This window comes from Topomyia yanbarensis, chromosome 1 (genome assembly GCF_030247195.1).
Source record: "Topomyia yanbarensis strain Yona2022 chromosome 1, ASM3024719v1, whole genome shotgun sequence".
Taxonomy (NCBI): Eukaryota; Metazoa; Arthropoda; class Insecta; order Diptera; family Culicidae; genus Topomyia; species Topomyia yanbarensis.
In genome coordinates, this window is record NC_080670.1 from 114,785,017 (window position 1) to 114,798,378 (window position 13,362).

Here is a 13,362-nt window from a genome sequence, read left to right on the forward strand (position 1 = left end):
GTGGAAATATTTTCTTGTGTTGTTGGTTTGTTGTAATGATGCCGGTTTCGGTATTGCTGAAGTCCTGAATGCGGTCGAAATTTCGTCCCATGGGACCCCACGCCGAGGGGCCGTTGGGAGATGCCGCTCCGCCTTGAAGTGATTGAACTGTTGTACCTGGGAGCTGATTGGAGGCTGTACGCTTGTATGTCTTAGATTGGACGTAACTAGTTGAGCGGGCGGCTGGTCTAGGTGGGGTCTCGACCGACGTCGGGACAGCGGAGGCGGCCGCTTGATCCGCCGTTGTAGTAGATTTTAACAAAATGTTTGTGCTTGGGTTTAGTGTTTTCGATATGTTTGTTGTGAGTTTGTTGGGGGACCGGGCATTGTGTGAAGTCAGTTGGTTAGAAGGGTTGTTGGTGTATTCATTCACCATTGTTGATTTTTGTTGGGGTGGTTTACTAGTTGGTTTGAAGTCCCTGATTCTAGTCTGATATGTCTATGTGAGTCTGTTCTGTCAAACCGTCTTCGGTGTTGGGTTTAGTAAATGAAACTGTTGAGCAGGCGCTACTCGATCTAGTATGGTATGTGTTGCTTGGGGCGTTGTCTTTTTGAATTGGGCTTCGAGATTTCTCCTCCCTTACCTTTGGGCGGCCTTTGTTGTTCTTCCTATTTTGTCTCTTGTCTGGCTCATCATCATAATTGCCGGTCTCCATGGCCTGTACTTGTGATTGAGAGAGTTTAGTTTTAGAGATTGCTCCCGTGGTTAGTGTCTGCATTGTAGGTGTTGTCACTGTCTTTAATATTTTTGTCGATTTGCTGGTTTGATTGTCACTAGGAGGTGCTGAGCGCTTTGTAAGTTTGGAAAAATCTTCGCGGAGGGCAGCAAGCTCACTGCGCATAGCAAGGTTATGTGCCTGTGTCTCGGCTAACTGAGCCTTTAGTGTACGGATCTCGAGGTCCTTGGAGGCTTCAGTTTGGCAGTTCTGGTTAGCTTGCTTTGCTTTGGCCAGTTCTTCCCTAAGTAGCTGGATTGTTCGGTCCTTCTCGTTATTCTCAGGGTTAAGGCGGTCCTTAAGCACATTGGCGTAACTGTTTTTTTCTGTAATCTTACGAAGCAGCGCACGAGCTTCGGGGAAAGTGATGTTCTTTGTCACCTTTAATTTTATGACACTCTCTTCTTCCATGTAGGAAGGGCACTCTCTGCTGCGCGTCGCGTGTTCTCCTTTGCAGTTTCTACACTGACTGGGTAATTTACAAGTAATGCCTTTCTCTACCACGTGACTGCCACTGCAGTTGAGGCAAACGGTCGTATTGGGACAGGAGCGGCTGCCGTGGCCGAAATTGCCACAGTTAAAACACATCATGGGTGACGGGTAGTACTGTCTAACTGCAGTTCGAACGAGACCTAGGTAAATGTACTCTGGGAGGAAGGACCCGGAGAATGACAAAACGAGAAGGGGGGTATTGACTGGTATCTTTTCGACCATCTTCGTGATTCTTCGTACGGCGACAACGTTTTGGCTAACGAGTTCTTTCAGTACTTCGTCTGATGTGAGGTTGACTGTATCTTGATCGAAAATGACCCCCTGCACAATATTTAGAGTAGGATGAGGGATAACTTCAATGAGTTGGCCTGTGGTAAGCGATTTCATATTGAGAAGCGCCTGGTAGGTTTTCTTCGATGTTGTTCGAAGGATGTACCTAGTTCCTCTGCCTTCTTTGGATGCAGTTAGTGTCCTAATGGGATCGAAACCAAGTGCAGCTTTAACCGACTGGTGTATCAGGAAGGGATTAGCCGGAAGACGTTGATCACTGCTTTCAGTGGTATCTTTAGCTCGCATTAGCAATGTTTGCTGGTCGATCACGTCCCCCGAATTTAAGTATGTTGGTAAAGTATTACTAAGAGATGGTCCGCCACCTCCGTCGGGTGGGAAAGAGTTAACCCCCATGCTTACGCAGCGTACAGGTATCCGATGGTAAAGGTGCTTCTCTTACCTTATGAGTGTTGATTTACTCCGCCCTTGTCCGAAACAATTGTTCTACTCGTGGCACTGGCACAACTAGTACTCGAGATTACGTACAACTTCAAGTTGTTCGGAAGGTTGTATTAAATACAAGCGGTAATCGCTTGTTAACACCACCGCTAGGTTATGATTTGCACAGACACTACGGGGAAAATATTACCACTTTCAGTTAAATCTCACCGTTTTCACCGTTTCCTCTCCGTCGCATGGACAATCGTCACACTACTATTCAGCGTCTCACACTGGGAGTCGACGGCCCGTTATGTGAATGACGCACTCACTATCACACCTCGAATCCCTTTCAAGACCGAACACACAACCCACGCGTTGGTGAGAAGATCAACCGGGTGGCTGAGGCCGGGCCAACAGCACTGGATCGCACGTGATATACAGAGCTTGTATAAAGACGAACCGTTCACACCAATTGTTCTAAGCGAACTGAATTTGCATGTTGATATTTGATGATTTTGAAACTAATGATCGTTTGAAACCAATGGTTTTGTGTTGAATTGATAACACATATTTAAAAACATCTTTGGCTTTATTCCAAACAATAATGGAGGCTTGCCAAATTGAAAATTATTTGAAAGTTCCATCAATTATCACATGTCACAATTTTTTGTAAGATTGGTTTTATTTCTCAGAAACCGATTGATGCATTGATGAAAACCTGATGAAATTTATAACAGTTGAAGCAAATATTTTCGACATTCCACAAATAGCAACGAACGAATTTTCGGGATCCCTATAATTAATTTTCATACTGGACTTGACTGCTTTGAAACATTTTTGAACACAGTTGTTGTTTCGTGTTTACAGAAATGCAAGAAATCTTAGCAAAGTTTCCTCAGATTCTCATGGAATAATTATCATACTGATACTTGGATTTAAAAAAAATTAAATGACGCATTTTGCGAGACTGTAAACCAAAATAATATATTTGTTTTGATAATATTTCTTTTTCTTTTGTTTTATTGAGATTCGAGAGTAGGTATCACGAAAATCACGCTGAAAGCAACAACTTTTTTTTTGTTTCCATAGCGTTATTACGCCATGAAAATTTGAGTTTTTCAGGAAGTATATTTTATAACGGCCGTATCGTATTTCATTTATGAATCAATCAATAGTCCCGACCAGGACGATTGAAAATGAATTACTTGATAATATTTTATCGCTTTATTGAATATTAAAGTTCATTGAAATAAGAAAATAATAATTAGATCAATTTCATTTTTTCCGTTGAATTTTTGAAAAACTTTTATTTGGCTCTCTCTAATCAATTTACTTAGTACACTTCCATTGACATATAACGATTTATAGAAAAGATACGATTAATCGTGTATTGTAAATGATATGCGTAGTTTGAACTACCATAAAACTATTCTCGCTGATTACGTCTAAAGGATTGACTGAATGGATTTGTTTGAATATTCCAACGTTGGAATACACAAATCTGTCACGCAGTTTTAAAAATACCCACATGGCTCCCTGCAGATCACCTGACAAAGGATCTGAAATCCAAATCGATCACTTTCAAATCAACAGAAAATGCTTTAGTAGTTATATTGGTGAGGAAGATTGTACTACCAGGACTACGTCCAGCAACTGGCGGTAGCACTGCTGACAGTAAAATATGTACTTGCTTGGTTAATTTTGAGCTCTTCGGGGAATAATATTTTTTTGAATTACGCAATTAATTTTTCATCGTTTTGTTTTACAACTTCCAATATGGATTTTTTATAATTCCACAAGTGATAAAAAAGTTCGCCTGGGTTTTCTACATACTGAATTTTGATACAGTCGGGTCTCCTACTACGCTGATTCCTACTACGTGGATTCGTATTGTGCGGTACCCACCTAATAGGAATCACTTAGCTTATGGGATTTCGACTAATTGGGGCTCGAATATTTCATCTGAGTTAACATTTAGCACCATACTTTATTTGGTAAAGTTGTTTTGTGTTTGCTTAGACCTACAATTTAGAGCAATTGGATATCCAATTAATTGATAACTGCAGCGCCAGGGGTGCTATACAATAGAGTAAATAAATCTAACCTCTCGTAAACGCAACTATCATTGAATAAGTTTAACGTGAGCATACCAGCTTTCAGCACAATGTGGAATTTCGATATTTTGTCGTCAATAAGTGTGGACGTGTTTTGCATTCGCTCCCGGTATCGCGCGCTAAAGTTTGTTTAATTTTAATTTCACCAAGCGCCTCGTGCTAAAGTTTGTTTTGTTTCAATTTGACCGCGCGCCGCGTGCTAAAGTTTGTTTTGTTTTAAGTGACCGATTTTAAAAAAAAGTGCGAACGATAATAAAATGAACTGCGAAATTTGTGCCTTGGACGCCTCTGCGGATTCGATTCTGTGGACGTGTGTTGGATGCCCAAGGAAGTATCATGCAGCTTGCATTGGCGTTACCGTGCAGCGGGGATCACTAAGGAGAAAGGACAGGAGATTGGTTGATGTCAACTCGTACATAATGCCATGCTGCGACTCGTGTCAGGAACTACTACATGGGAAAATTGCTTTCAACGGACTCGCCGAGCAGCAAAAACTTCTGGAAAAACAAATACGGGAGAATACTGAAGTGATTCATCAACTAACATTTCAGCAAAACAAGCCGGACCTAGTACATGAGGCACTCGAAGGCCTAGAAATACTTCTCACTACTGTGAAACAAGAATTGATTGCAATCAACAAAAATAGTAGTTTAGCCGGCAGTGTTATTGCAATAAAAAAACCACGTTACCTCTCTGCTTGACACAGCAATTAAGTCAACATCAGATAGTGTATACGAATCGTTAAAAACGGTTACTTCGGAATTATCCGCTGATTTGCGTGACATGAACGCGGAAATAAGTCAGCTTAGTCAGCTGTCTTTAGACACAGCCAACAGCAATCCTCCAAATTCCACCCTAGGATACGAGATTCTCGACGAGTTGAAGTCGGTCTCAGTTGCCCTCAACGAAAACAAAAGCACCAGGCAACTACGGTCGTCACATGAATCAACGTTGCTGCCAGAAATTCTCAACGAGGTTAAATCGATGTCAGCATATGTATATGCGAACAATAAGACCGCGCAATTGCTATCGCCGAATGACTCACGCCCCAGTTTGGAAATTGAATTAAATAACGCTATTAACTCAGGATGGCGTTTCTTGGGCACGAAAAAAGTATGGAAAGCTGACTGGAGTGAGTACGATGCGCGAGAAATAAATCGATTGAATCAACAAAAACAGGCGGATAAGGCTAGAAGGCGTAAAAAGAAACAAATATTTAGAAACCGGAATACTAATATTAAAAACAACAACAACAACAATATTTTTCCACCTGATCGGAGACCCCCTGCAACAATAAACGATCGTTATTATGGCCCGCCGGCCAATTTTTCCAATCGCAACTTCTTTAGTCGTGCCAGTAGCTCCAGTCATAACCAAAACCGTCATCCCAATCATAGCTGCAACACGAATCTTCTACCACCGGATAGAGTGCTTCTTGCAGCAGCCAAGGATCGTTTTTCCGGCCTATCTACAAATTATATTCCATCGATTCAATTTACACGAGGTGAGATTTTGAATCCCTACCCAGCACGTGATACATCTAGATCATCGCATCAATTAAATGCAGTAAATACGGAATGTTCGCCATCATCATCACAGTGTGAGGCATGCCGCTTTCAACATTCGTGTTTTCGGTAGTTTCGACACTTTCCTTAGAAGAAGAAAAAGACGAGTTTGCTGTTGAGCACAGTGTTTTCCAAGAATTAGATAATGATGGTAGACTTTCCAATACAAAAAAGACTGCGACAGAATTATTAATGTATTGTCAAAATTTTAATAGGATGAAAAGTCCAGCCAAAATGGCAGAAATTCATAAACGTATATTAGGTTCGTCATTTTTGGTTATATTAGGAACTGAAACTAGCTGGGACGATAGCGTAATAAGTGAAGAAATTTTCGGCAGTGGCTTTAATGTATTCAGAGACGATCGAAATCTTCACGAATCTCAAAAGAAGTCTGGCGGGGGAGTTCTTGTGGGTATTTCGGCTCAATTTAATTCAGAAATTCTAGTCACAGTGAAGTTTAAAGAATTTGAACATGTGTGGGTTAAATCAAACATTGCCGGCGAAATGCATGTTTTTGCCTCTGTATATTTCCCACCAGAGCATGCTAATATAACATCGTACGAAGCTTTTTTCCAAATTGCTGAACAAATTTTATCTGAACTCCCAGCCGAGGTTAAAGTTCACATTTACGGAGACTTTAACCAACGCAACGCAGATTTTATTCCGGACTCTGAAAACGAACATATTTTAATCCCAGTCGTGGGAGAAAACGAAACATTGCAGTATATTTTCGACAAAACTGCTAGCATAGGACTAAATCAAATAAATCACGTAAAAAATCGACAGAATTGCTATCTCGATCTTTTATTTACAAACATTCAGGAAGACTTCTGTGTATTTGAATCTCTAACTCCTTTGTGGAAAAATGAAGCATTTCATACTGCTATTGAATTTTCCTTATTCATCCATGAAATTCAAAAATCCAGCGATTGTGACTTTGAGGAAGTCTTTGAATACCATAAAGCCAATTATGACAATATTAGGCGGAAGCTAAGTAGTGTCGACTGGCAAAATAGCCTTAGAAATGAAGGAAATATTGTAACCGCAGTGGACGTATTTTACAAAATTATTTTCAAGATAATTTATGAAGAGGTGCCTATTAAGAAAAAAAGACGACACGGCAACTCGAAGCATCCCGTTTGGTATAATAGACAAATTAGGAGTTTGAAAAATAGGAAGCAAAAAGCCCATAAGCTATATAAGAAAAACCAAAATAATGAGAACTTGGAAAAATATTTCGACATTTGCGATAAACTAAATATGGCCATAGATTCTGCACTTGCGGATTATAACTCAAAAACGGAACAGCAGATCAAATCTTGTCCAAAGAATTTTTTCAACTACGTCAAAACTAAATTAAAATCAGACAATTTCCCATCAACAATGCACTTGGATGACAACGTACGTGATAGCTCGGAAGAAATCTGCAACCTATTTGCAACATTCTTCCAAGAAATATATACGACTTTTTCTGAACAAGACCGTGATCGCGATTACTTCGCTTTTCTTCCCGATTTTCCTTTGGATATTAGTGTCAATCATGTCATAGTCGAAGACATTTTCAATTCTCTAAAACATTTAGATGTATCAAAAGGTTCTGGCCCTGATGGAATCCCACCATTATTTATGAAAAACCTAGCAACCGAGTTAACTGCCCCATTGTTCTGGCTGTTTAATATGTCTTTGCAATCTGGACAGTTCCCTAAAATATGGAAAAAATCTTTTTTAGTGCCTATATATAAATCTGGCAAAAAATCTGACGTACGTAATTATCGTGGGATAGCCATAATCTCCTGTATTCCGAAACTTTTCGAATCAATCATTAACGAAAAAATATTTGTTCAAATAAAAAACAGAATTTCCAACCTCCAGCATGGCTTCTTCAAAGGTCGTTCGACCTCAACAAACTTACTAGAATTTATTAATTATACACTGATTGCAATGGATAATGGAAACTACGTGGAGGCACTTTATACAGACTTTAGTAAAGCATTTGATCGCATTGACATCCCAATGTTACTTTATAAATTGACAAAGATCGGCATTGAGCCTGGGCTACTTACATGGTTAGAATCATACCTCTCCGAACGTCAGCAAATAATTAAATTTAAAGGAAAGCAATCTAATCCAATTAAAGTCACCTCAGGAGTTCCACAAGGCTCTCATTTAGGCCCTCTATTGTTTATTTTATACGTGAACGATATCTCCTTCATTCTCAAAAAACTGAAAATACTAATTTATGCAGACGATATGAAACTTTATTTGGAGATAAGAAATGCCGAGGATATTAATACATTTCAAAACGAAATACAAATTTTCCACATGTGGTGTCAAAAAAGCCTCTTACAACTGAACGTGAAAAAGTGTAATTCAATAACCTTTAGTCGAAAACGACAAACACCGAATGTTGAGATTACCTTAGGAAATCAGACTGTAGTAAAGTGTGAAAGAATTAGGGATTTAGGTGTTATATTAGATTCAAAGTTAAATTTTATTGATCATTATAACACAATTATACACAAAGCTAACAACATGCTCAGTTTTATAAAACGCTTTAGCTATCATTTTGAAGATCCTTATACAATAAAAATATTATATATTGCATATGTTAGGTCGATATTGGAATATTGCAGTATTATTTGGTGCCCTTTTTCAAGCAGACATGAAGAACGAATAGAATCGGTACAAAAACAGTTTTTATTATTTGCCCTTCGTAAATTAGGATGGACAGCATTCCCTCTGCCATCTTATGAAGCACGCTGCTTGCTTATCAATATTCAAACATTAAACGAGCGTCGCGAATTTGCAATGCTCTCATTCATTAATAATATCGTTTCGCATCGTATCGATTCAGCTGAAATTTTATCCAAATTGAACTTTTATGCACCTTCACGACAGCTACGAAATCGAAGTATATTTTCAATAACTCCTTTTCGCACAAACTATGCAAAATATAGCCCCATAAATCGAATGATGTCTATTTATAATCACTATTGCGACTCAATTGATTTTACAATGTCTAAACTGAAACTAAAGCAATATTTTATACACAAAAGAAATTCTAACGCGTAAGAGGATGATTCTGTAAAAGCCGAAATTGCTTCATTTATACTAAATTCACGAAATATACACATTAGTAATTAAGGAAATCTGTAGTCTACATAGATTGACGAAAAATAAATAAATAAATTTAGAATGTCACAAACGTCTAATAACTTAGAGGAGATGGTGTTCTAGGAAAAAAATTAGAAAAGGTTAAGAGCTACGCGATTATGGACAAAACTAATTGAAATAGATAGACCAGGCAGCACTAGTGAGCATGTATTATTTTTCAATTTCTGAATCTCGAGAACATTATTTAGAAGTGTGACGTCTTCGGCAATATTCATCAGCGAGTCGAGTGCTACCCGACGGCGAATAGATAATTACAGAATTCGCCCATCAGGCGGCGCTAGGGAGACTAACACTTCAAATTCATGTTAGGTAAAGTTTATTAATTTAGGAAAATGACGTTTACTGTAATGTAATCTACGTCACAATTGAAGTTTTATAGCACGCTACAAGTGCAATCTAGGTTGTATGAGTGGCAATAAAACCACCATAAAGCCTAAACTGTTACTGGGGTAAGGACTATTTAATGATGTAATGATTAAATTGGATATCACCCTCAAGGCGGCGCTAGTGAGCACACTTTTTTATTTCAATATCCCAAAATAGGAAGGTGGGAAAATTTTTTGGAGGACTATCAAATTGATTTTTATTGTAAGAACTAATTTTCCTTAGAAAACCTTACAGAATGATTCTGTTTCACTAAAAATTTAAAAATGTATCGTCATGTGTTTTTAAGTAATTTCCATGACCATTAGTGGAAATTGGCGGATTGGAAAAAAAATTGGGAGGACGATAAAATAGATTTTTATAGAGAGAAATATTTTTGTTTACGAAACCTTGCAGGATGATTTTGTTTGCCTATCCTGTATCCATCAGAAGAAGAAAATTTTATTGCCTTGTGTTTTCAAGAAATTTCCATGATCACCAGTGGAAATTGGTGGGTTGGAAAAAAATGGGAGCACGATCAAATTGATTTTTATAGAAAGAATCCTTGCAGAATGATTCTGTTTCCCTATCCTGCATCCACCAGAAGAAGAAAATTTTATTGCCATGTGTTTTCAAGAAATTTCCATGATCAGTAGTGGAAATTGGTGAATTAGAAAAATTGAGAGGACAATAAAACTGATTTCCATTGAAACAATTGTTTTTGCTTAGGAAACCTTGCCGGATGATTTTGTTTGCCTATCAGATGAAGAAAATTTTATCGCCATGTGTTTTCAAATAATTTAGTGGAAATTGGTGGGTTGGAAAAAATGGGAGGACGATCAAATTGATTTTTATAGAAAGAATCCTTGCAGAACGATTCTGTTTCCCTATCCTGCATCCATCAGAAGAAGAACATTTTATTGCCATGTGTTTCCAAGAAATTTCCATAATCAGTAGTGGAAATTGGTGGGTTGGAAAAATTGAGAGGACATTAAAATTGATTTCTATTAAAACAATTGTTGTTGTTTAGGAAACCTTGACGGATGATTTTGTTTGCCTATCTTGTATCCATCAGAAGAAGAAAATTTTATTGCCATGTGTTTTCAAGAAATTTCCATAATCAGTAGTGGAAATTGGTGAATTAGAAAAATTGAGAGGACAATAAAACTGATTTCCATTGAAACAATTGTTTTTGCTTAGGAAACCTTGCCGGATGATTTTGTTTCCCTATCTTTTATCCATCAGAAGAAGAAAATTTTATTGCCATGTGTTTTCAAATAATTTCCATGATCAGTAGTGGAAATTGGTGGGTTGGAAAAATTGAGAGGACAATAAAATTGATTTCTATTAAAACAATTGTTGTTGCTTAGGAAACCTCGACGGATGATTTTATTTGCCTATCTTGTATCCATCAGATGAAGAAAATTTTATCGCCATGTGTTTTCAAATAATTTCCGTGATCAGTAGTGGAAATTGGTAGGTTGGAAAAAATGGGAGGACGATCAAATTGATTTTTATAGAAAGAATCCTTGCAGAACGATTCTGTTTCCCTATCCTGCATCCATCAGAAGAAGAACATTTTATTGCCATGTGTTTTCAAGAAATTTCCATAATCAGTAGTGGAAATTGGTGGGTTGGAAAAATTGAGAGGACAATAAAATTGATTTCTATTAAAACAATTGTTGTTGCTTAGGAAACCTCGACGGATGATTTTATTTGCCTATCTTGTATCCATCAGATGAAGAAAATTTTATCGCCATGTGTTTTCAAATAATTTCCGTGATCAGTAGTGGAAATTGGTAGGTTGGAAAAAATGGGAGGACGATCAAATTGATTTTTATAGAAAGAATTCTTGCAGAACGATTCTGTTTCCCTATCCTGCATCCATCAGAAGAAGAACATTTTATTGCCATGTGTTTTCAAGAAATTTCCATAATCAGTAGTGGAAATTGGTGAATTAGCAAAATTGAGAGGACAATAAAACTGATTTCCATTGAAATAATTGTTTTTGCTTAGGAAACCTTGACGGATGATTTTGTTTGCCTATCTTTTATCCATCAGAAGAAGAAAATTTTATTGCCATGTGTTTTCAAATAATTTCCATGATCAGTAGTGGAAATTGGTGGGTTGGAAAAATTGAGAGGACAATAAAATTGATTTCTATTAAAACAATTGTTGTTGCTTAGGAAATCTCGACGGATGATTTTATTTGCCTATCTTGTATCCATCAGATGAAGAAAATTTTATCGCCATGTGTTTTCAAATAATTTCCGTGATCAGTAGTGGAAATTGGTAGGTTGGAAAAAATGGGAGGACGATCAAATTGATTTTTATAGAAAGAATCCTTGCAGAACGATTCTGTTTCCCTATCCTGCATCCATCAGAAGAAGAACATTTTATTGCCATGTGTTTTCAAGAAATTTCCATAATCAGTAGTGGAAATTGGTGGGTTGGAAAAATTGAGAGGACAATAAAATTGATTTCTATTAAAACAATTGTTGTTGCTTAGGAAACCTTGAAGGATGATTTTGTTTGCCTATCAGATGAAGAAAATTTTATCGCCATGTGTTTTCAAATAATTTCCGTGATCAGTAGTGGAAATTGGTGGGTTGGAAAAAATGGGAGGACGATCAAATTGATTTTTATAGAAAGAATCCTTGCAGAACGATTCTGTTTCCCTATCCTGCATCCATCAGAAGAAGAACATTTTATTGCCATGTGTTTTCAAGAAATTTCCATAATCAGTAATGGAAATTGGTGGGTTGGAAAAATTGAGAGGACAATAAAATTGATTTCTATTAAAACAATTGTTGTTGTTTAGGAAACCTTGACGGATGATTTTGTTTGCCTATCTTGTATCCATCAGAAGAAGAAAACTTTATTGCCATGTGTTTTCAAGAAATTTCCATAATCAGTAGTGGAAATTGGTGAATTAGAAAAATTGAGAGGACAATAAAACTGATTTCCATTGAAACAATTGTTTTTGCTTAGGAAACCTTGCCGGATGATTTTGTTTGCCTATCTTTTATCCATCAGAAGAAGAAAATTTTATTGCCATGTGTTTTCAAATAATTTCCATGATCAGTAGTGGAAATTGGTGGGTTGGAAAAATTGAGAAGACAATAAAATTGATTTCTATTAAAACAATTGTTGTTGCTTAGGAAACCTCGACGGATGATTTTATTTGCCTATCTTGTATCCATCAGATGAAGAAAATTTTATCGCCATGTGTTTTCAAATAATTTCCGTGATCAGTAGTGGAAATTGGTGTGTTGGAAAAAATGGGAGGACGATCAAATTGATTTTTATAGAAAAAATCCTTGCAGAACGATTCTGTTTCCCTATCCTACATCCATCAGAAGAAGAAAATTTTATTGCCATGTGTTTTCAAGAAATTTCCATGATCAGTAGTGGAAATTGGTGGGTTGGAAAAATTGAGAGAACAATAAAACTGATTTCCATTGAAACAATTGTTTTTGCTTAGGAAACCTTGACGGATGATTTTGTTTGCCTATCTTGTATCCATGAGAAGAAGAAAATTTTATCGCCATGTGTTTTCAAATAATTTCCGTGATCAGTAGTGGAAATTGGTGGGTTGGAAAGAATGGGAGGACGATCAAATTGATTTTTATAGAAAGAATCCTTGCAGAACGATTCTGTTTCCCTATCCTGCATCCATCAGAAGAAGAAAATTTTATTGCCATGTGTTTTCAAGAAATTTCCATGATCAGTAGTGGAAATTGGTGGGTTGGAAAAATTGAGAGTACAATAAAATTGATTTCTATTAAAACAATTGTTGTTGCTTAAGAAACCTCGACGGATGATTTTATTTGCCTATCTTGTATCCATCAGATGAAGAAAATTTTATCGCCATGCGTTTTCAAATAATTTCCGTGATCAGTAGTGGAAATTGGTAGGTTGGAAAAAATGGGAGGACGATCAAATTGATTTTTATAGAAAAAATCCTTGCAGAACGATTCTGTTTCCCTATCCTACATCCATCAGAAGAAGCAAATTTTATTGCCATGTGTTTTCAAGAAATTTCCATGATCAGTAGTGGAAATTGGTGAATTAGAAAAATTGAGAGGACAATAAAACTGATTTCCATTGAAACAATTGTTTTTGCTTAGGAAACCTTGTCGGATGATTTTGTTTGCCTATCTTGTATCCATGAGAAGAAGAAAATTT

The 13,362-nt window shown here is 37.1% G+C and overlaps 2 protein-coding genes across 2 annotated transcripts in view; one reads left to right on the plus strand and one right to left on the minus strand.

The window, feature by feature from the left end:
• Nucleotides 1-464: 464 nt before the first annotated feature.
• Nucleotides 465-1,931, minus strand: LOC131675824 (uncharacterized). The gene has a single exon (XM_058954969.1). The coding sequence runs from the start codon at nt 1,929-1,931 to the stop codon at nt 465-467; it is 1,467 nt and encodes a 488-aa protein (XP_058810952.1).
• Nucleotides 1,932-4,329: 2,398 nt separating this feature from the next.
• The window catches only part of LOC131675825 (uncharacterized), a 23,778-nt gene continuing 14,745 nt past the window's right edge, over nt 4,330-13,362 (plus strand). The window contains exons 1-2 of the mRNA XM_058954970.1: nt 4,330-4,717; nt 4,779-5,260. Coding sequence (XP_058810953.1) covers nt 4,330-4,717; nt 4,779-5,260 — 870 coding nt within the window. The remainder of the gene's footprint in view (nt 4,718-4,778; nt 5,261-13,362) is intronic.

Coding starts and splice junctions, on each gene's coding strand:
- LOC131675824 (XM_058954969.1), bottom strand. CDS start 1,931: ATGGGGGTTAACTCTTTCCCACCCGACGGAGGTGGCGGACCATCTCTT.